This window comes from Electrona antarctica (genome assembly GCF_951216825.1).
Source record: "Electrona antarctica genome assembly, chromosome: 15".
NCBI lineage: Eukaryota > Metazoa > Chordata > Actinopteri > Myctophiformes > Myctophidae > Electrona > Electrona antarctica.
In genome coordinates, this window is record NC_136796.1 from 5,997,313 (window position 1) to 6,019,450 (window position 22,138).

The 22,138-nt window shown below is 47.1% G+C and overlaps 2 protein-coding genes across 2 annotated transcripts in view; one reads left to right on the forward strand and one right to left on the reverse strand.

The window, feature by feature from the left end:
* elp2 (elongator acetyltransferase complex subunit 2) overlaps window positions 1-21,167 on the forward strand; it is a gene marked incomplete at both ends in the record, with an annotated part of 67,177 nt that extends 46,010 nt beyond the window's left edge. Inside the window, 6 exons of the mRNA XM_079522985.1 lie at window positions 3,564-3,755; window positions 5,617-5,686; window positions 6,528-6,623; window positions 17,863-17,920; window positions 20,032-20,104; window positions 21,123-21,167. Of these exons, the coding sequence (XP_079379111.1) occupies window positions 3,564-3,755; window positions 5,617-5,686; window positions 6,528-6,623; window positions 17,863-17,920; window positions 20,032-20,104; window positions 21,123-21,167 (534 nt within the window). The remainder of the gene's footprint in view (window positions 1-3,563; window positions 3,756-5,616; window positions 5,687-6,527; window positions 6,624-17,862; window positions 17,921-20,031; window positions 20,105-21,122) is intronic.
* LOC306938625 (bactericidal permeability-increasing protein-like) lies at window positions 1,046-2,452 on the reverse strand (the record flags this gene model as incomplete). Its single annotated transcript, XM_079522887.1, has 1 exon — window positions 1,046-2,452. One exon carries the CDS (start codon window positions 2,450-2,452, stop codon window positions 1,046-1,048), a length of 1,407 nt encoding a protein of 468 aa, XP_079379013.1.
* Window positions 21,168-22,138: the final 971 nt, after the last annotated feature.

The following is a 22,138-nucleotide window of genomic DNA, read 5'->3' on the forward strand; positions in this document are numbered from 1 at the left end:
GGAGAGAGAGGGAGGGAGGGAGGGAGGGAGGGAGGGAGAGAGAGAGAGAGAGAGAGAGAGAGGGAGAGAGGGAGAGAGGGAGAGAGGGAGGGAGAGAGAGGGAGGGGGAGGGATGCAGAGAGAGAGGGAGGGAGGGAGAGAGAGGGGAGGGAGGGGGAGAGAGAGGGCGAGAGAGGGAGGGAGGGGGAGAGAGAGGGGAGGGAGGGGAGGGAGGGAGGGAGAGAGAGAGGGGAGGGAGAGAGAGAGGGAGAGAGGGAGATAGTTTATTGTTTATTTTACACAACATGATACAAGTGCGCATGGACATTAACAATGAATGCTTTATTGCGAGTACAACAGTGATTGATAAAGCATACAGTACATTGATTCATACAGTGCCATATATTCAGTGTACTGTTATTCATATAATAGTCAAGTTCATTATAACATATCCCCGTAGAAAATATATTGCTTTAGGTTGACTCAAAACGTTTTGTTATTTAAAAACAATCTTTTGGGTGGTTTTACTATGAGTGTTAGTATCACACTTACACAGTGTCCCCTTCAGTAAGGGATGTGATGAGACCCAATATGATGATGTTTGGCACTTTCCCTGTAAGTAGTTCCACTTTCAACTGAGTACAGAAGGGCAGCAACATTACGCTAAATGGTGCATTTATGTGAAATGGTAAATGGTGCATTTATATAGCATTTGTATCCAAAGCACTTTAGAATGTGCTTTAAATTCACCCTTTCAGCTGCCAGGCGCACGCACGCACGCACGCACGCACGCACGCACGCACACACACCAATGGGGCAGTTATGGGTTCAGTGCCTTGCTCATGGACACTTAGACGCAAACCCAGGGGGAGCCAGGAAATCGAACCGCGAATACCTCCTGAGCTACTGTTATGCTTACATTACGAAATCAACCTCATGTGTTCAGTTGTCAATCCTCTGATTGTGAGTATAAACAGTGGATTAAACATCAATTTTAATACATCTAAATAAAGAAACAGAATGTCATGTCCCCCCAAACACACACACAGGTCACTGTGTGAATGCATTAGATTTTAACATCAGAAGCAATGACCACAAACCCCTCCTTCACCAGCACCACAGGGTTCACCAGTTGGATGTTGTGGAGGCTGGGAATGTCCACACCCTGGGACAGCATGGCGTTCACTTTAGCTAACACCACCATCTTCAAGGCCATCTTTACAACACTCTCCAGTCCAGAGATCTGGAAATCCCCCACCTCACTGGACAGCAGTGCCATGGTAAAGTTTCTCATGGTCACAGAGCCCTTCACTTTCCCCTGGGAGAAGAAGACTTTGAGGCTGAAGTTGGCGTCGACGCTGAGTTTGAACAGAGGAACCAGGGTTGTGTTGGGACAGACGGCAAAGGCCTTGACCACGGCCAAGACGTCTAGTTCCACCAAGTCAGAGACGAAGCTGAACATGGGAACCTCTCTGGCGGCCACTTGCAGTTCCATGAGCATGTTGGGAAACATCTTGGGCAGCTGAGGGATGAACATCCCAAAGGAAGTGGTGTTGAGGCGCACAGGAGAAGCCTTTGGGATCATGCTGTCGTTGATTTGAGCTTGGATGAAGGAGGAGTAGACGTAGGAGGCGGAGTTCACGGCAAACTCAGAAAAGCCAAATTGCACCATGTAGTCACTTTGTGGGGTCAATGTGAAAGGTTTGGCATGGAACGGTGGTTCCGTGTGATTCTGAACGTGGTAGAACTCCCCCTTCCAGTCCAGACCAAGGCGTGTACTTTGTACTTGAGGTGCAGAGGTAAGTGGGACCTCCACGGCCACGTCGGGGCCCACCGCGATGGAAAGACTCATCGCAGCTAGCTGTCTCTGCACATCCTGAACGGCCTGCCGGAAACCCGGACAGATCCGCTCTTCGATTTGGGATTTGATGGCATCCTGATATTCGCTCACGAACGGCTGGATCAGCCAGCTGGCACCGCCCTCCAGGTCTATGTTCAAGTCCCCGATCCCCCCGTAGCAGAAGGTACCGTCCACGGTCGGGTGCCCCTCGGAGTCGCTCCCCAACGTCACCCCGGTGCTCACGTAGACGTCCGACAGCGACACGGTAAACGTCCCGCCGTCGTGGATGAACCAATAGCGCGTCCACCAGTTCCCCGACACCGTGACGGCGAGGTCGTCCACCGCCATCTTGAGTCCCACGTTTTCTTCGTCGAACTGCACAGAAGGTTCGGGCAACTCGCATCGGACGACGCTCATCCAGTCGAGGACGTAGTGCACGTCTCCAAACACGCTGAGGCTGAAGCTTCCCTGTTGCTGTGGGATGTCCACCGCCTGGATTTTCTGACACAACACGTCTGCTCCTATCTGTGTGCCGTACTGAAGCGCCTTGTCGGTTAGGATGAGCTTCATCGCGGGGGTTTCTCCATCGCAACGAGAGGCGAGAGTCAACAGAAGCATGAGCAGGAACGACATGTTGACTCGATGTTGGAATGCAGACTGTGTGAAACGAAGGTGGTTGTATAGGATTATTTTCAGTTCTATAAGTTCCTTTTTTGTTTCAGGTCAGCAAGAGTTCCTGTTTTTTGTTTCATTCTCATACCACGGCTTCCTTTCGATGGGGAACCAAAACTCTTTTTCTGTTTGCCATTGTACTTCCATTCTAACTAACTAGTCTTACATTTATTGTCCTATCTTCTCCATGAATAAACAACCTGCCCCCCGCCACCCCATCCCCCAGCCTCCTCTATAGTATTAAACTATTGGATTCAACTTTGGACTTTGCACTATTGCACTTTGGGTTATTGTACACAGTATGGTTATTTATTTCTATGCCAATGGTGAAGCTCTAAACTGAATTCCGTTGTTTCATGCAAGAAATGACAATAAAGATCTATCTATCTATACATAAAAGTATGTATGGTCACATAATGTGGAGACCAGGTGCTTTATATTTTAAATGTAGTTTGTTGTTGAACAAAAATCTGCTATTTGTGATATTAATACGTTTTGCCAAATGTTTGCCTATTATGATATGGCCACAATAGGGTCACCCATTTTTTTCACCCAGTGTCAATTATCTAATGTAATCCTGTGCTCCACACTCCCTCTGCCAACCTGGGGAGAGCAAAGGACTGACCTCATGCTTCCTTCAATGCATGATGAGTCCAACCCGCTTATTTTCACCTGACAGGGGGGGAATTTCCTCGGTTGGGCGTAGCGCATGGAAAGAACACGTTATTCCAACCAGTTCCTTTCCCCTCCATCAGGCACCCCGGCTGGCCAGGGGGAGGCAGTATAGAGAACAGGATTACTGCATGTTTTTTTGTGAGGGTACCTACCCTAGGAGACAACGGGGAGAAGATGCAAACTCCACACAGAATTATTATTAGTTTAATTGACTTATTTTTGAGTGGTGCAAACCACTCCAACAACCAGCTTTGTCTGTATCTGTGTATGTGTGTACCTGTACATGGGGCCCCCTGTACAGATGAGCACGGTTGCTATGGTTAGTGTGTGACTTCACTGCACCACTCAGTTCACACGGGTGTGATTTTTAATAGACTTCATACTGTTTCTCTTGCAGAGGACCTGGCATGAGATCTCCCGGCCGCAGATCCACGGCTATGACCTGCAGTGCCTGACCATGGTGGGGAGGTTCCAGTTCGTGTCCGGCGCCGATGAGAAGGTGCTGCGAGCCTTCCGGGCCCCGCGCAACTTCGTGGAGAACTTCGCCAACATCTCCGGCACGTCTCTGAAGGAGCTGCTGGCGTCCGATGTGAGTGGAGTGGCCTCGTAAAACACCTTCCTGCTCACAATACTGAGCAGGATGTGAGTGGAGTGGCCTCGTAAAACACCTTCCTGCTCACAATACTGAGCAGGATGTGAGTGGAGTGGCCTCGTAAAACACCTTCCTGCTCACAATACTGAGCAGGACAGTGGGGGATGGGTGGCTAGGGTTGGCATCATTTAGGATGTTAACAATTCCCGAACTAACAGGAAGGTATGAGCGCACACCAGTAGTGGGGAGGTGCTGACCGCAGGAGATAAAACTATGACTGAGAAAGGAGAGAGGCCGCACAGCTCGTAGTCACGATGCCATCACATTTTTATTTTTCCAACGTTTCGGCAGGGAAGAAGGCAACTTGTTGCCGAAACGTTGGAAACTACAAAACTACAATACATTATACAGAATTTTGGCCTTCAATATAATAAATCAATTAAATGAATACATGCAATCATACGGTATTGCATACCTATTATATAATTGTAGTGGTTCTCAAAGTGAGGTCCAGTGTCCCTCTAGGTTACTTGAAGTGGTTCCCTTTTAGGTCTGTAACTCATGCGAGTGTACAAATGGAACCAAATGGACCCTTAACGCAGGGGTTCTCAACGTTTTTGGCCGGGGACCCCCGAAAATGCTTTGGCAACGTCTCGGGACCCCCGCCCCGCCCCCTCCCGACCCCCAATATAAATTGACTGCTACAATAACCTTAAACCATTTTGGGCGGGAACCCCTTTTGGTGTTTTAAGCATTGTTATAATTTAGCTATTTAAAAATAGCAGATCTACAAGCTCATAGCACGCCACCGAGTGGCGCGCTATGAGCTTGTAGATCTGCTATTTTTTTTAAATCGTGAAAAAACTATTAAAAAAATAAATCTTTTCTTCTTTTTTTTTTTTTTTTTTTAATAATTTGGGGACCCTCTAAAATAATTTGGCGACCCCCCGAGGGGTCGCGACCCACGGGTTGAGAACCCCTGCCTTAACGGGTTCATTTATGCCCCTGCAATCTATGCCTCTGCTTTTGATATTCCATCCCCTGGTCATTGGTTTCCTTGGGACGTGTGTTTTACCACTGCTTCTGGTCAGACGGTATTAAACATGTGTTTTACCACTGCTTCTGGTCAGACGGTATTAAACATGTGTTTTACCACTGCTTCTGGTCAGACGGTATTAAATACATGCATTTCCTTTCGGCAAATGTCGACATGTCTGATACGTTGGATTATGTACGTTTGCTAATAACATACAAAATAATAATACAAAATACAAAATTGAAGGAAAAAACAACTGCCTAACAATGATGTCACTGGTAGGCGGGTGTCTGAAGGGTCCGCCGCCCTCCTATGAGATACAGACCATTAGTGAGGACCAATTATTTGACGATGGGTAGTCGTCCATTAACCATATTAACCTTATTTTGGTCAAATTGTAAAAAAAAAAGATTTGTCACGATGTGTGAAAAGATTTGTCCGTTTCTAACTTAAAAAAAGAAAGAAAAAAATATAAGACTCACTCCTTAGTGGACCGTCTATTAAGCCTCAAGTGGTTAAGAAAAATAAATGTCTCCCCACTGCTGGTTTTTGCTGTCGTTTGCTTTTCACAAATCGAACCGTGCTCTCCAAGGACCATTTAGCCGGTCAAGTTAAAATGTTCTCCTCTGTGGTTACTGATGTGCGTGTGTGTGTGTGTGTGTGTGTGTGTGTGTGTGTGTGTGTGTGTGTGTGTGTGTGTGTGTGTGTGTGTGTGTGTGTGTGTGTGTGTGTGTGTGTGTGTGTGTGTGTGTGTGTGTGTGTGTGTGTGTGTGTGTGTGTGTGTGTGTGTGTGTGTGTGCCCGCGTGCGTGCTCATTCCCAGGACACTGCAGACCTTCCAGAGGGAGCCAGTACTCCAGCCCTGGGTCTCTCCAACAAGGCTGTGTTTCAAGGTGAACAGAACAGAGGCGTTGGGTTTCTTTTAACCGTGCTGTTGGGAATAGCAGTCGGTGGTCACAGGGCTCTTTGGCCCATTTACCTGCTCTCCTGAGACACATACACGCTGCTTGGCTCACACACATTTTCAACAGCTTCCGCCTAGCAGTCTGTACATGGGAAGGAAGGGATGACGGTGTGTAGAAAATTGAGCGGATATCCCGCCCCTCTCTCCACTTCCCTTTCACCTTTTGCATTCGCATTAAATAATTCCTTCCCTTCTGAAAAAAATGTTTTCTATGTAATTCTCGTTCTCGTTCATATGTCGTTCTCAACCTTTTTCATGTCAACGACTCCCAGAATGATCTGTATTTGGCCGCCGACCCCCATCTGTAATATGTAGTTCAAGGGACCTCAGTTAAAAACGTTCGCTCTGAAAGAATATATATTCGAAAATAGCAGATCTACAAGCTTGTAGGCGCTATGAGCTTGTAGATCTGCTATTTTTCAATAGCTAAAGTATAACACAATGCTTACAACACCCAAAGGGGTTCCCGTCCTGAATGGGTAATATTTTAAGGTCAGCCATTCGTTTAGGTTAGTTTAGAGTTTGCCTAGGGAGTCAAGATCTTGAATTTGGTGGAAGCATAGTAGAATATCTTTTGTTAGAGCCACATTTTGGGGGAACAAGCTCCCTCTGGTGTTATGCCACCCACTCTGGAGAAGTAGTGTAATTACCACCCTGTAATTACTTTACATTAGCTCTGAATACAGTACTAGATCTAGACAAAAAAAATTGATCCTTGTTTGACACCTTATCCATCAGCTCCATCAGTAATGTAGCGTTTTACGTTGCAGGTGACCTCGCTCCGAAGCCCAAGACTGACGAGGAGCAATTCAGCAGCGTGTCTGACCAATACCAAGAGTCCTACTTCCACCCTCTGAACCTTACTGGTACTGTAACACACACACACACACACACACACACACACACACACACACACACACACACACACACACACACACACACACACACACACACACACACTGTTATTCTGCAGTGATAAAGTCCCTGCCCACCGCGGTGCATCTGGCTCTGTCGAGCGTCTGCAGGGACACAATGGGCTCTATATGCACACAGAATAACTCCAATTCCGACTTTCGGGCCGCTTCCCTACTTCCTTCACAGGTGTTACTGATGATGCTAATTAAGGCTCCATTTGGAAACGACTCAAGGACACTTTGAGACCCACTGATGTCGCAGAGTGTTTCCAGTGAGCCAACATGCTCAATAGCAGCACTCCGACTCTGTTTGACCAGATTGGAACAGAGCCTTCGTATTAGTATCATCGGTAACACCTGTGAAGGACGTAGGGAAGGCGCCCAAGTTCTTTCCAAAGTGGCATGTGTGCGCAATAGGGAGGAGTACGATACGATACAACTTTATTGTCAGCTTTCACTGAAATTTGCTTCGTGTCCATGACGTCACCGTTCAAGATACAGACAGGACATACACAATACATTACACAAGGTACATTACAGGACACACATCACAGAAGCAGACGGGAACAAGAACAATAGAACATATCCTCTTGGTTTACCGATTTTGGTTTAAAAGCAGAACAGACTGGTGTACAAAAGAGTTCTTTAGCCTGTTTTTCTTATATTTTGGGACTCTAAACCGCCTCATGGAGGGCAACAGTTGATATTCATCATTTAAAACATGTAAGGGGTCAGAGGAGATGCTCTTCGCCAGTCTAAGCATGCTATTGATCTGGGCTTCTTTAAAGGAACGTAACACAACCTCAACTGGCCTTCTTCCTCGAGTAGGAAGAAGGCTCTACACTACGTCCTCATTGGCAGGTGTGAGTCAGCAGTGACAACGCACAGCAACGTGTGTGGGGAGGAATCAATTGGCATAATGACTGAATTGGGGGGAGAAATGGATTAAAAACGAAGAAGAAAGGAATCAAAGTGAATCAAATAAGCAATTTGAAGCAGGCAATGCAAAGGACAACCTAAGCCTAAGGCTGTGGCGGTATGGAATGTTTAACAGCACAGTGGAAAAACAAAATCCAATCTATCACGGTGGTTTGCTGCACTCCCCAAATGCGGCATATTACCTCATCCCAATCCGTCCGCCTGCCCCACGTCGTCTGGCTCAAAGCCAAAATATATCAATAAATAATGACGGCACGGTAACGCAGTTCATGTCCCAGGCTTACCTAAGACAAGCTTACTTTAGTTTTGTTTTTACCTCCCAGCCTTTACTCATGTTTCCAACTCCCTGCTCCCTCCCAGGGCCTACTCCTCGCACGCTGTGCACTTGAGTGTCTATCGTCCCTGTCGGGGGGGATACCTCGTATGTCCACAACTGTCCCTGTCGGGAGGAAACCTCATATGTGACCAGATTTGACTGAGAGCCTGCCGTCGCGCAAATTCCAGCTTTTCACCAGAGGAGAAAAACTTTTTTATTGTTTTATTTTTTTAAATGAGTTTATAGCACAGGCAGAATCTTCACATACCAGAGCATGTCTGAAATAAGTGTCAGAGCTGAAATCGACATGTAAATATGAAATAAAAGACCACAGACCACAGAAGTGAACCTTGCAAGCCTGTTTTCTCAACTCGCTGTTTTCTGCAAGACATTACTCTATAAGCCATATCTCCAAAACTGGTGGGTCAAACTGAACAACCAATATGTCAATTTGAAGCTATGATTCCCTGCTTTCATATGACATGGAAAAAACGAAAATTCAAAAAAATCCAATGGCAGTCCCTCAGTCAAATTTAGTCACATATGTCCACAACGGTCCCTGTCGGGGGGGAAACCTCATATGTCCACAACTGTCCCTGTCGGGGGGAAACCTCATATGTCCACAACTGTCCCTGTCGGGGGGGAAACCTCATATGTCCACAACTGTCCCTGTCGGGGGGGAAACCTCATATGTCCACGACTGTCCCTGTCGGGGGGGAAACCTCATATGTCCACAACTGTCCCTGTCGGGGGGGAAACCTCATATGTCCACAACTGTCCCTGTCGGGGGGGAAACCTCATATGTCCACAACTTTCCCTGTCGGGGGGGAAACCTCATATGTCCACAACTGTCCCTGTCGGGGGGGGAAACCTCATATGTCCACAACTGTCCCTGTCGGGGGGGAAACCTCATATGTCCACAACTGTCCCTGTCGGGGGGGAAACCTCATATGTCCACAACTGTCCCTGTCGGGGGGGGAAACCTCATATGTCCACAACTGTCCCTGTCGGGGGGGAAACCTCATATGTCCACAACTGTCCCTGTCGGGGGGGAAACCTCATATGTACACGACTGTCCCTGTCGGGGGGGGAAACCTCATATGTCAGGTCTAAATGGGTTAAAAGCATCAAAAGTAGCAGATCGACGAGCTCGTGGTATCTGCTACATTTGATGCTTTCATGTGACGCTGTAGTATGATCAAGTCGGGGCGGCAAGGTTATAATAGTTTAGTTTTTTTTCATTATAGTTTAGTTTTAGTTAGTTTTGACTTATTTTTTCTAATTCAGTTAGTTTTAGTTAGTTTTCAGAGCGGGTTTGCTAGTTTTTATTTCGTTTTTTATTTTGGTGAAATGCTTAGTTTTTGTTTAGTTTTAGTTTAGTTATAGTTTAGTTTTAGTTTTTTAAACTAAAAAACTATAACTAAAACTATAAAAACTAAAACTATAACTAAGGGTATTTTTTTGTGAACACACAATACAGTTTCAGTTTAGTTATCGTTTTTAATTTATTTTTAGTTTTTATTTAGTTTCAGTTAACTAAAATGTCAAATTTAGTCACATATGTCCACAATTGTCCCTGTCGGGGGGGAAACCTCATAATGTCCACAACTGTCACTTCTCAGGATTCAAAATTTAACCCATTTAGGCCTGACGTCGAAATAATAAAAAAAATCTTCTGAAAGAATATATATTCAAAGATTTGTGCCGCATTTTCACGATTTTTCAAAAATAGCAGACCTACAAGCTCGTATGAGCTTCTAGATCTGCTATTTTTCAATAGCTAAAGTATAACATAATGCTTAGTTAAAACACCAAAAGGGGTTCCCGCCCAGAATGAGTTAACCCATTTAGACCTGAGAACAGATTCTATACAAATGTCATGTAAATCCAAACCGTTTTCTGTAAAAACCTGTTTCTACATCAGTGGCTCTCAAACTATTTCATGTCAAGGAGCCCCAGAATGATATGTATTCGGCCGCAGACCGCCATTTGAAAATATGTTGTTCCAGGGACCCCCCCCCCCCCCCCCCAGAAGCAAATATTTGAGTTAATAACGTTTGCTGTGAAATAGTATATATATATATAAAAAGATGTGCATACATTTTCACAATAAAAAAACAGCTAAGGTATACATTATACAATAATGTTTAAAGTGGTTAAATGCTAAGGCGACACAGATGCGTTGTCAGGTCTAAATGGGTTAAAAGCATCAAAAGTAGCAGATCGACGAGCTCCAAGTGAGCTTGTGGTATCTGCTACATTTGATGCGTTCATGTGACGCTGTAGTATGATCAAGTCGGGGCGGCAAGGTTATAATAGTTTTGTTTTTTTCATTATAGTTTAGTTTTAGTTAGTTTTGACTTTTTTTTCCTAATTCAGTTAGTTTTAGTTAGTTTTTAGAGCGGGTTTGCTAGTTTTGATTTCGTTTTTATTTTGGTGAAATGCTTAGTTTTAGTTTAGTTTTTGTTTAGTTATAGTTTAGTTTTAGTTTTTTAAACTAAAAAACTAACTAAAACTATAAAAACTAAAACTATAACTAAGGGTATTGTTTCAGGTTAGTTTTGTGAACACACAATACAGTTTCAGTTTAGTTATCGTTTTTAATTTATTTTTAGTTTTTATTTAGTTTCAGTTCACTAAAATGTTTTTTAAATTCTAGTTCGTTTTTTTTGTTAGTTTTAGTTAACTATTATAACCTTCGTCGGGGGCCTGAATAAACAAATCAAAACACAAAAAAGTTAGAATATGGAGATAAGAGGCTTCTGCCCCGACGGAGAACCAATCTCTCTGTGTTCCCGGGTGCTCTCATACGAGACGAGAACACACAGCCAGGAAGACAAACTAGTTATCAGCCTGTTCTGTCCTTCCCCTTCAACTCCCCCGGTGAGATGGAGAGGGAACAACGGGGTTACACAGGGATGGAGAGACACGGGGAGGGAGCGGGGGGTTGCGCAGGGGGAGGGGGAGGAGAGTATATATCAGGCAGGCAGGTCTCCTATTAGAGGAGAAAGGATAGCTGTCTGTCCGTAGGGAAGAAAGAAGAAACTCTAGCCGAAAATCCCCAAAAGGCAAAAAATCCACATGTAAGCCTCTGGGCTTTCTCAAGTGGAAAATGTAGTTTTCTGGCAGCGACATGGTCGTACGGGTAACTTGAAGCCTGATTTGTAGTTGGTCGTGGCCCAGTGTCGCACAGGCAAACCCATCTGCATCCCCTATATAGATCTAGCTATTATGTTTGGTTCATTACACTTTTGGTTCTCAAACGTGTTCATGTCAAGGACACCCATTGTCAAGCACACCACACAATGTGGGGGTGTGTATATATAGATATAGATATAGATAGATATGCGGACCCCCCCCATCTGAAAATGTTTTGTGCCAGGGACCCCCAGAAGAGAAGGTTTTTCAAAAATAGCAGATGTACTGTATAGGCTTAGCTTGCTGTGAGCTTGTATATCTGCTATTTTTGAGGGCCCCTCCTATGTCCAGCTTTGAGGGTTTGTGCACACACACACACACATTGTGTTAACACAAACATTGAATGCCATTGACAATGAAAGGCCCGCTGTGAGTGTTTTTGTAAACACAAACACTGCGTAAACACAATCATTGAAGACAAAAGTGAGGACACAAATTGTGATTGGCCAGAATGAGATAATGATGTATGATGATAAGAGCGCCCCTCACTTCACACCGGTGTGATTTTATTTAATAGCCACGGTAACACATTTGGCTGGGGACCCCCTCCCTGGTAACCTGACTCCGCCAGATGGGGCAGCAGAGAGTACACTGCTAGAAGCTAGAAGCTGCTGCTAGAAGCTGCTAGAAGCTGCTGCTGATTGGCCAGGCCGTTTTGTGGCCGGGCATCAAGTCTGCCTGAGAGTTCCCAGATGGGAGCAGGAGGGGGGAACCCAGTGTACTCTCTGCTGCCCCATCTGGCGGAGTCAGGTTACCTCCCTGGAACCCCCCCAAGGATTGTTGCACGACGGCAAGTGGATGAGAGCAAAACTAAGATAGCGCTGTGGTGGTGGGGGTGGGCTTGCGGTGTTATGGGGGGCTCCGGAGAGCCGGGAAATAGTCCCTTTGGGTGAAAGTCCCTTTGGGGGAAAAGTCCCAAAAGTCCCTTTGGGGGAAAAGTCCCAAAAGTCCCTTTGGGGAAAAAGTCCCAAAAGTCCCTTTGGGGAAAAAGTCCCAAAAGTCCCTTTGGGGACTTTCCCTTTGGGGGAAAGTCCCTTTGGGGGAAACGTCCCTTTGGGGGAAAAGTCCCTTTGGGGGAAAAGTCCCTTTGGGGGAAACGTCCCTTTGGGGGAAAAGTCCCTTTGGGGAAAAAGTCCCAAAAGTCCCTTTGGGGAAAAAGTCCCAAAAGTCCCTTTGGGGGAAACGTCCCTTTGGGGAAAAAGTCCCTTTGGGGGAAAAGTCCCAAAAGTCCCTTTGCGGGAAACGTCCCTTGGGGGAAAAAGTCCCTTTGGGGGAAACGTCCCTTTGGGGGAAAAGTCCCAAAAGTCCCTTTGGGGGAAAAGTCCCAAAAGTCCCTTTGGGGAAAAAGTCCCAAAAGTCCCTTTGGGGAAAAAGTCCCAAAAGTCCCTTTGGGGACTTTCCCTTTGGGGGAAAGTCCCTTTGGGGGAAACGTCCCTTTGGGGGAAAAGTCCCTTTGGGGGAAAAGTCCCTTTGGGGGAAACGTCCCTTTGGGGGAAAAGTCCCTTTGGGGAAAAAGTCCCAAAAGTCCCTTTGGGGAAAAAGTCCCAAAAGTCCCTTTGGGGGAAACGTCCCTTTGGGGAAAAAGTCCCTTTGGGGGAAAAGTCCCAAAAGTCCCTTTGCGGGAAACGTCCCTTGGGGGAAAAAGTCCCTTTGGGGGAAACGTCCCTTTGGGGGAAACGTCCCTTTGGGGAAAAAGTCCCTTTGGGGGAAACGTCCCTTTGGGGGAAAAGTCCCTTTGGGGAAAAAGTCCCAAAAGTCCCTTTGGGGAAAAAGTCCCAAAAGTCCCTTTGGGGGAAACGTCCCTTTGGGGGAAAAGTCCCAAATGTCCCTTTGCGGGAAACGTCCCTTGGGGGAAAAAGTCCCTTTGGGGGAAACGTCCCTTTGGGGGAAACGTCCCTTTGGGGAAAAAGTCCCTTTGGGGGAAACGTCCCTTTGGGGGAAAAGTCCCTTTGGGGAAAAAGTCCCAAAAGTCCCTTTGGGGGAAACGTCCCTTTGGGGGAAAAGTCCATTTGGGGAAAAAGTCCCTTTGGGGGAAAAGTCCCTTTGGGGGAAAAGTCCCTTTGGGGGAAAAGTCCCAAAAGTCCCTTTGGGGAAAAAGTCCCAAAAGTCCCTTTGGGGAAAAAGTCCCAAAAGTCCCTTTGGGGACTTTCCCTTTGGGGGAAAGTCCCTTTGGGGGAAACGTCCCTTTGGGGGAAAAGTCCCTTTGGGGGAAACGTCCCTTTGGGGGAAAAGTCCCTTTGGGGAAAAAGTCCCAAAAGTCCCTTTGGGGAAAAAGTCCCAAAAGTCCCTTTGGGGGAAACGTCCCTTTGGGGAAAAAGTCCCTTTGGGGGAAACGTCCCAAAAGTCCCTTTGCGGGAAACGTCCCTTGGGGGAAAAAGTCCCTTTGGGGGAAACGTCCCTTTGGGGGAAACGTCCCTTTGGGGAAAAAGTCCCTTTGGGGGAAACGTCCCTTTGGGGGAAAAGTCCCTTTGGGGAAAAAGTCCCAAAAGTCCCTTTGGGGAAAAAGTCCCAAAAGTCCCTTTGGGGGAAACGTCCCTTTGGGGGAAAAGTCCCAAATGTCCCTTTGCGGGAAACGTCCCTTGGGGGAAAAAGTCCCTTTGGGGGAAACGTCCCTTTGGGGGAAACGTCCCTTTGGGGAAAAAGTCCCTTTGGGGGAAACGTCCCTTTGGGGGAAAAGTCCCTTTGGGGAAAAAGTCCCAAAAGTCCCTTTGGGGGAAACGTCCCTTTGGGGGAAAAGTCCATTTGGGGAAAAAGTCCCTTTGGGGGAAAAGTCCCTTTGGGGGAAAAGTCCCTTTGGGGGAAAAGTCCATTTGGGGAAAAAGTCCCTTTGGGGAAAAAGTCCCTTTGGGGGAAAAGTCCCAAAAGTCCCTTTGGGGAAAAAGTCCCTTTGGGGGAAACGTCCCTTTGGGGAAAAGTCCCTTTGGAGGAAAAGTCCCAAAAGTCCCTTTGGGGAAAAAGTTTTTTTGGGGGAAACGTCCCTTTGGGGAAAAGTCCCTTTGGAGGAAAAGTCCCAAAAGTCCCTTTGGGGGAAACGTCCCTTTGGGGAAAAAGTCCCTTTGGGGTAAAAGTCCCAAAAGTCCCTTTGGGGGAAAAGTCCCAAAAGTCCCTTTGGGGGAAACTTCCCTTTGGGGAAAAAGTCCCTTTGGGGTAAAAGTCCCAAAAGTCCCTTTGGGGAAAAAGTCCCTTTGGGGGAAACGTCCCTTTGGGGAAAAAGTCCCTTTTGGGGAAAAAGTCCCTTTTGGGGAAAAAGTCCCTTTGGGGGAAACGTCCCTTTGGGGGAAACGTCCCTTTGGGGAAAACGTCCCTTTGGGGGAAACGTCCCTTTGGGGAAAAAGTCCCAAAAGTCCCTTTGGGGGAAACGTCCCTTTGGGGGAAACCTTTGGGGGAAACGTCCCTTTGGGGGAAAAATCCCTTTGGGGGAAACGTCCCTTTGGGGAAAAAGTCCCTTTGGGGGAAACGTCCCTTTGGGGGAAACGTCCCTTTGGGGAAAAAGTCCCAAAAGTCCCTTTGGGGGAAAAGTCCCAAAAGTCCCTTTGGGGAAAAAGTCCCAAAAGTCCCTTTGTGGGAAAAGTCCCTTTGTGGGAAAAGTCCCTTTGGGGGGGAAAAGTCCCTTTGGGGGGAAAGTCCCAAAAGTCCCTTTGTAGGAAAAGTCCCTTTGGGGGGGAAAAGTCTCTTTGGGGGAAAAAGTCCCAAAAGTCCCTTTGGGGGAAAAGTCCCTTTGTGGGAAAAGTCCCTTTGGGGGGAAATTCCCTTTGGCCGGAAAAGTCCCTTTGGGGGAAAAGTCCCTTTGGGGGAAAAGTCCCAAAAGTCCCTTTGGGGGAAAAGTCCCTTTGGGGGAAAAGTCCCTTTGTGGGAAAAGTCCCTTTGGGGAAAAAGTCCCTTTGGCCGGAAAAGTCCCTTTGGGGGAAAAGTCCCTTTGGGGGAAAAGTCCCAAAAGTCCCTTTGGGGGAAAAGTCCCTTTGGGGGAAAAGTCCCTTTGGGGGAAAAGTCCTGCATCTCCCTGTACTAACCTCCACCTTACACTGCATCTCCCTCTAACCTCCACCTTACACTGCATCTCCCTGTACTAACCTCCACCTTACACTGCATCTCCCTGTACTAACCTCCACCTTACACTGCATCTCCCTCTAACCTCCACCTTACACTGCATCTCCCTCTAACCTCCACCTTACACTGCATCACCCTCTAACCTCCACCTTACACTGCATCTCCCTGTACTAACCTCCACCTTACACTGCATCTCCCTGTACTAACCTCCACCTTACACTGCATCTCCCTCTAACCTCCACCTTACACTGCATCTCCCTGTACTAACCTCCACCTTACACTGCATCTCCCTGTACTAACCTCCACCTTACACTGCATCTCCCTCTAACCTCCACCTTACACTGCATCTCCCTCTAACCTCCACCTTACACTGCATCTCCCTGTACTAACCTCCACCTTACACTGCATCTCCCTCTAACCTCCACCTTACACTGCATATCCCTGTACTAACCTCCACCTTACACTGCATCTCCCTCTAACCTCCACCTTACACTGCATATCCCTGTACTAACCTCCACCTTACACTGCATATCCCTGTACTAACCTCCACCTTACACTGCATCTCCCTGTACTAACCTCCACCTTACACTGCATCTCCCTCTAACCTCCACCTTACACTGCATCTCCCTGTACTAACCTCCACCTTACACTGCATCTCCCTGTACTAACCTCCACCTTACACTGCATCTCCCTCTAACCTCCACCTTACACTGCATCTCCCTCTAACCTCCACCTTACACTGCATCTCCCTGTACTAACCTCCACCTTACACTGCATCTCCCTGTACTAACCTCCACCTTACACTGCATCTCCCTGTACTAACCTCCACCTTACACTGCATCTCTCTGTACTAACCTCCACCTTACACTGCATCTCCCTGTACTAACCTCCACCTTACACTGCATCTCCCTGTACTAACCTCCACCTTACACTGCATCTCCCTCTAACCTCCACCTTACACTGCATCTCTCTGTACTAACCTCCACCTTACACTGCATCTCCCTGTACTAACCTCCACCTTACACTGCATCTCCCTGTACTAACCTCCACCTTACACTGCATCTCCCTCTAACCTCCACCTTACACTGCATCTCCCTCTAACCTCCACCTTACACTGCATCTCCCTGTACTAACCTCCACCTTACACTGCATCTCCCTCTAACCTCCACCTTACACTGCATCTCCCTCTAACCTCCACCTTACACTGCATCTCCCTCTAACCTCCACCTTACACTGCATCTCCCTCTAACCTCCACCTTACACTGCATCTCCCTGTACTAACCTCCACCTTACACTGCATCTCCCTGTACTAACCTCCACCTTACACTGCATCTCCCTCTAACCTCCACCTTACACTGCATCTCCCTGTACTAACCTCCACCTTACACTGCATCTCCCTCTAACCTCCACCTTACACTGCATCTCCCTGTACTAACCTCCACCTTACACTGCATCTCCCTCTAACCTCCACCTTACACTGCATCTCCCTGTACTAACCTCCACCTTACACTGCATCTCCCTGACCCCCCACCATGCCACCCTACCCCCTCCCTGACCCCCCACCCCCTCCCTGACCCCCCACCATGCCACCCTACCCCCTCCCTGACCCCCCCCCACCCCCTACTGAGATCTGCGTGAAACATGGAAGAGTAATGAGGAATTAGGAAGCTGATGACCAATAGAGAGACGACACAGAGGCACAGAGAGCTATTATGAAGGCATGGCATGGGGGGGAGGCTGGCGCTCAGGACGGCACTCAAGGGCAGCCTTGGCGCAGCAGGGGCTACATTTGATACGCTGGTCCAAAAAAGTTTGGGAACCCCTGTTCTACAGTATATCAGTATATCTGGACATGCAAACGGAAATAAATGCTATTCTACTTAGTAGAACCAGTAGATAGCCTAGAAACATAGCCTTACGTTGTCATTAATTTAAAAATAAGGGACGCTAATTTACTAAACGCATACCATGATTGTTTTAAAAATGATTAAAAACGATTTTAAACTAGTGATAATAAAATCAAGTGTAAAGTTCGCCCCCAAAACCTCATTGACTTCTATTAGATTATAAAACGGTAATCGGTAGAAGGTGAAATAGCGACACCATTCATATATATATAGGAACAGATCTAGGCTATTTTAGGTGTGGGACACGACACGACACCGAGGTATGAATCAGATATTAAATCCTGAGGAGAGCTCATCCTGCTTGGATGGAATAGAACATTGTCTCCAGGAAATCAATCATGTTCCTCTCTGTGGCTCACAGCTCTGGACACACACACGCGCGCACGCACGCACGCACGCACGCACGCACGCACGCACGCACGCACGCACGCACGCACGCACGCACGCGCGCACACACACGTACGCACACACACACACGCACACACACTCTTGGGTTTACACACTCAGAGGCTGTTTTGGTAAACGGTACAGGGATTTCAAAGAGCACATACATTGTGATGTCCTGTAAATCATTTAGTCCACTGAAAACGGGCTCAGTTTTCAGGTTGTGAAATTAATATTGATTATGTATTAAAATAAAATAAAAATAGAATCCATCATATTCTGTTTATTTTTGCGACTCCGTGTTGCTGCATTCATACGGGCAATAATACGATGCAATAATTAAAGTCTGTGTGTGCGTGTGCGTGTGTCTGTGTGTGCGTGTGCGTGTGTGTGTGAACAGAACCCCCACCAGAGGACCACCTGCTCCAGAACACACTGTGGCCTGAGATCCAGAAGCTGTGAGTCCCACCCAGATGCTGCTAGCATAACACACACACACACACACACACACACACACACACACACACACACACACTCACACACACACACACACACATCTCAAAAAATCCTATCTCAAAATATTAGAACATTTTACGAGACCACTGAAAACATGATTTGTTAAACAAGAAATGTCGACCATCTGAAAAGTATATTAATGTATGCAGTCAATACTTAGTCTGGGCCACTTTTGAACAAATCATTTCATCCATGTGGCGTGGCATGGAGGTGATCAGCCTGTGGCACTGTCGAGGTGTTATGGAAGCCCAGGTTCGCTTTGATAACAGCCGTGAATGCATTTGTATTGTTGAGTCTCACACCTTCCTCTTGACAATACAACCAAGATTCTCTGTGGGGTTCAGGTCAGGCCAGTTGGCTGGCCAGTTAAGGACGGTAATACCATGGTCAGTACACCAGTTACTAGTAGTTTTGGCTCTGTGGGCAGGTGCCAAATGGAGCTGGAATCATCAAGCGAGCGAGTTGCCATGTCGAACGTTATTTCTCACAAATTAACGCCATACTTGATCATACTACAACTGGGGAGATCTCGAAAGAACCGCTAACAACCGAGTGAAATGCACCCTGGACTAGAGGAGCAAAGGGAAAGAAGTCAAGTTCATCATACAAAAGCGTCACACAAAAGCGTAGCGATATGCTACTTTTGCTATTTTCTTTTCATTTGAATCCTGAAATGTAACAGTTTTTGAACATATATGAGGTTTCCAACCGACAATGACGTTAATGCAACATGCTCCCATAATGATTCATTTATCTCCAAAGAGTGTACTAGTGCAAATGGAACCAAATGGACCTGGCGGTGGTTCCCTTTGTACTCTCTTCGGAGTTTAAACCAACACTTTAAGGATTTTTACTGTAAATAATAAAAACAAAATCACTCACACACACACACACACACACACACACACACACACACACACACACACACACACACACACACACACACACACACAAATGGGCATGGATAGCCCATACATGGATGAACACACCTTGGGAAATGATTAATGTCTTAAACCTTGCCTCCCCCCGCCCCCCCACACACACACACACACACACACACACACACACACACACACACAATCAACACCGCGCCTGGGGGCCAATCAGGTTCCCCCGCATTCCCACGAGCCTCCCGTCTCTCTCCAGAGAATATATCGCCTCCATTTGTGCCATGTGTTAAATCCATTAAACCCATTAAAGCCGTCCGTCCGGCATAAACATGACGTACGGCATAAGAGCAGTCCATTGTGGTGCGTCGTCTCGTCGGACAGCAGCACTTTCTTTTCCCGCTCTGTTTTCCCGCTCTCTCTCTCTTTCTCTTTCCGTTTGGCACAGCCAGCCAGCCAGCCCCCGGCGGAATTTAATAAACCGACACATAACGCAACGTTAAAATGAGTAATTGGCCCAATTATTTTCCATGGCATAAATAACAACGGCAGCCGGCCGGCCGGCCGGCCATCGAACGCCGCTGAAAGTTCTTTACAGGAGTAGGGGGGAGGGAGGGAGGGGGGGGGATGATTCCGAGGGAGGGAGGGAGGGCTGGGGGTTCTACATCGACTGGACACACTGGAGTTATGTATGTCGTCGCCTCATTGTTGACATAGTACAGGCGGGGAAAAATGTATCCGCCGAGCGGTATAGTCGGCGAGCTTTAAAGCAATTAGTGTGTTGAATGATTAGCGGCAACGTTTGCGCCATTCGGTCTCCTGTCAGGAGGAGGAAGAGGGGGAGGAGGAGGGATCACAACTTTTTTTAATTTCACACAATCGGCTTATTTCAGCCGTCATCTTGTGGATGACAGCCCGGGAACCCGCTGGGAGCTGGTGTCTGTCACGTAGTTGTTGTTGTCGTTCCCACCCAGTGAGACACTGCACGCACGCACGCACGCACGCACGCACGCACGCACGCACTCTATTAACTCCCTTTCACTCTTCCATTTATCTCACTTAGTGTTACTCAGTGGCACGGCCAGGCTTTAATCCTTCAATCTGTGTTGCTTATTATTTCATCTCTCTCTCTCTCTCTCTCTCTCTCTCTCGCCCCCCCCCTACAGGTACGGCCATGGATTTGAGACGTTCTGCCTGGCATCTGACAGCGCCAGAACAGTTGTGGCTTCTGCATGCAAGGTCAGCTCACGCACGCACGCACACACAAACGCATATGCACGCATGCACGCACGCACACACACACACACACACACACACACACACACACACACACACACACACACACACACACGTCACACATACACTTGCTCACCCACTTTTTCTTAGCGTGATAGTTAGGGTGGAGCCTCCTCAGTACAGTATTCTTGTACGAGTTAAATAGAATACGTTAATAGTTTTAATAAAGACACATTATTATTAGGTTGTGCACATCACAAACACTTTTACAATGCACTTCTAAACATCCACTTTCATGTACTGCATAGAGATTTCACTTCCTTCTTCCTTTCTCTCAGTTCTGTGAAAAGGGTTTTAATACAATGACTTGTTGTTGTTTTGTCAGAAAGTGACTTTACAAGTTCCCCATTGTAAGTCACCATCACTGCACAAGCTGTTTCTGATGAGACAAATGCATACCAGGTGTTTTATGCTTGTCTTTAACTGGATCCCGAACCGTTGTTGAGGGAAACCCAAGTATAAACTGTACATAGAACATTCTATCCCAATATGATCAGTTAAGTATGGATTAGATGGTGTAAACAACTCTGGCTCCTTAATTCCCTTCACACCACTTCCTGGCCAAGCCTCTCGTCCTCTCCATCAACCGTGTTAGGTCGGTCCAACTCCCTGTCTTCCACCAGATGTTTCTCCCCCACCTCCCTCCCTCCCCCCCCCCCCCCCCCCCTCCCCTCTCTCTCTCTCTCTCAGCCATCGTCCTGTCCTTTACTCCCCACGAACACCCACCCCCCCCTTCCTCTGCCACACGTACAGTAACTTAGCTGGAGGTTTTCTCATTCCAGAGTCCTGCTGTTAACAGGACTGTGATCAAGGTCACGTGAGTCAGGGTCACAAAACACCTTATGATTCAGACTTTCTTTCTGTGTGGTTTTCTTCTTAAGCCACTTGAGCCCTACTTTACACTTTCGATCGGTGAACCAATATTCTCCAGCGCTTGCTCCATGCGCGCCCACCCCTCTAGACCTGCGCCAGGCTAGGGTCAATGTGCATCGCAAAGGCAGATTGAAGGCTGGCTACGCACGGCTACTTTAACGTAGCGAGGCGTGGCGAGGATTCCAGCCTGCTATACCCTAACCCTTAACACAACTCGATGCAACCGTTAACCACCAGGCGGAGTCCTTAGTGTCTTTTTGTCGGCTTTTTGTCGGCTATGTTCTTTCTTTTCTTTCTATAGTTAATACAGTAGGTGCAACCAGAGTGCTGTTTTCATAATCCTTCCACTGGAGGCGGAGAGCTGCCATTGATCATCATACTATAATTCAGTCAATGTATGTCTGTCTGTCTGTCTGAATGAATGAATGTGTGTCAGAAACACCGCCGTATCTCCTCACCACCTGCACCAATCGCTCCCACTTTTCACACAGGCATTGACCATAATAATATGGAGGTCTTAACGAAGCCCTTTTTTTATTTTACACATTCATGATTAATAATGAATGTATTAGTGAATTAAAAACGCACCCAGGGTGCAGTAATATAATAGGGAATATCTCACAACGGGTAAGGGCTAGTATTGTACAATGTAGGCATTTAGCCGACACTCTTTTTTTTTTTTTTTTTATATTTTTTTGCGGCTTACGCCTTTTATTGGTTTTTTGAAGGGACAGACAGTAGGCTGACAGGAAACGGGAGAGAGATGGGGGAAGACATGCAGTAAAGGCCGTGTCGGGCTCGGGAGTCGAACCCACGGCACACTGCGACTGGATTACCAGTCGGGTGCCCAGACGGTTACGCCACCGCCTGGGCCTTAGCCGACACTCTTATCCAGAGCGACGTACAATAATAAGCAGGCTACTGTAATCACATTACTGTACTGTACATCAAATGCAGAGAGCCAGTGTAGTGCCACAGTTGGCTAGGTTCACAGGTAAACCAATAACCTAGCATCGGTCTAAGAGGAGACAGTGTAGTGCCACAGTCGGCTAGGTTCACAGGTAAACCAATAACCTAGCATCGGTCTAAGAGGAGACAGTGTAG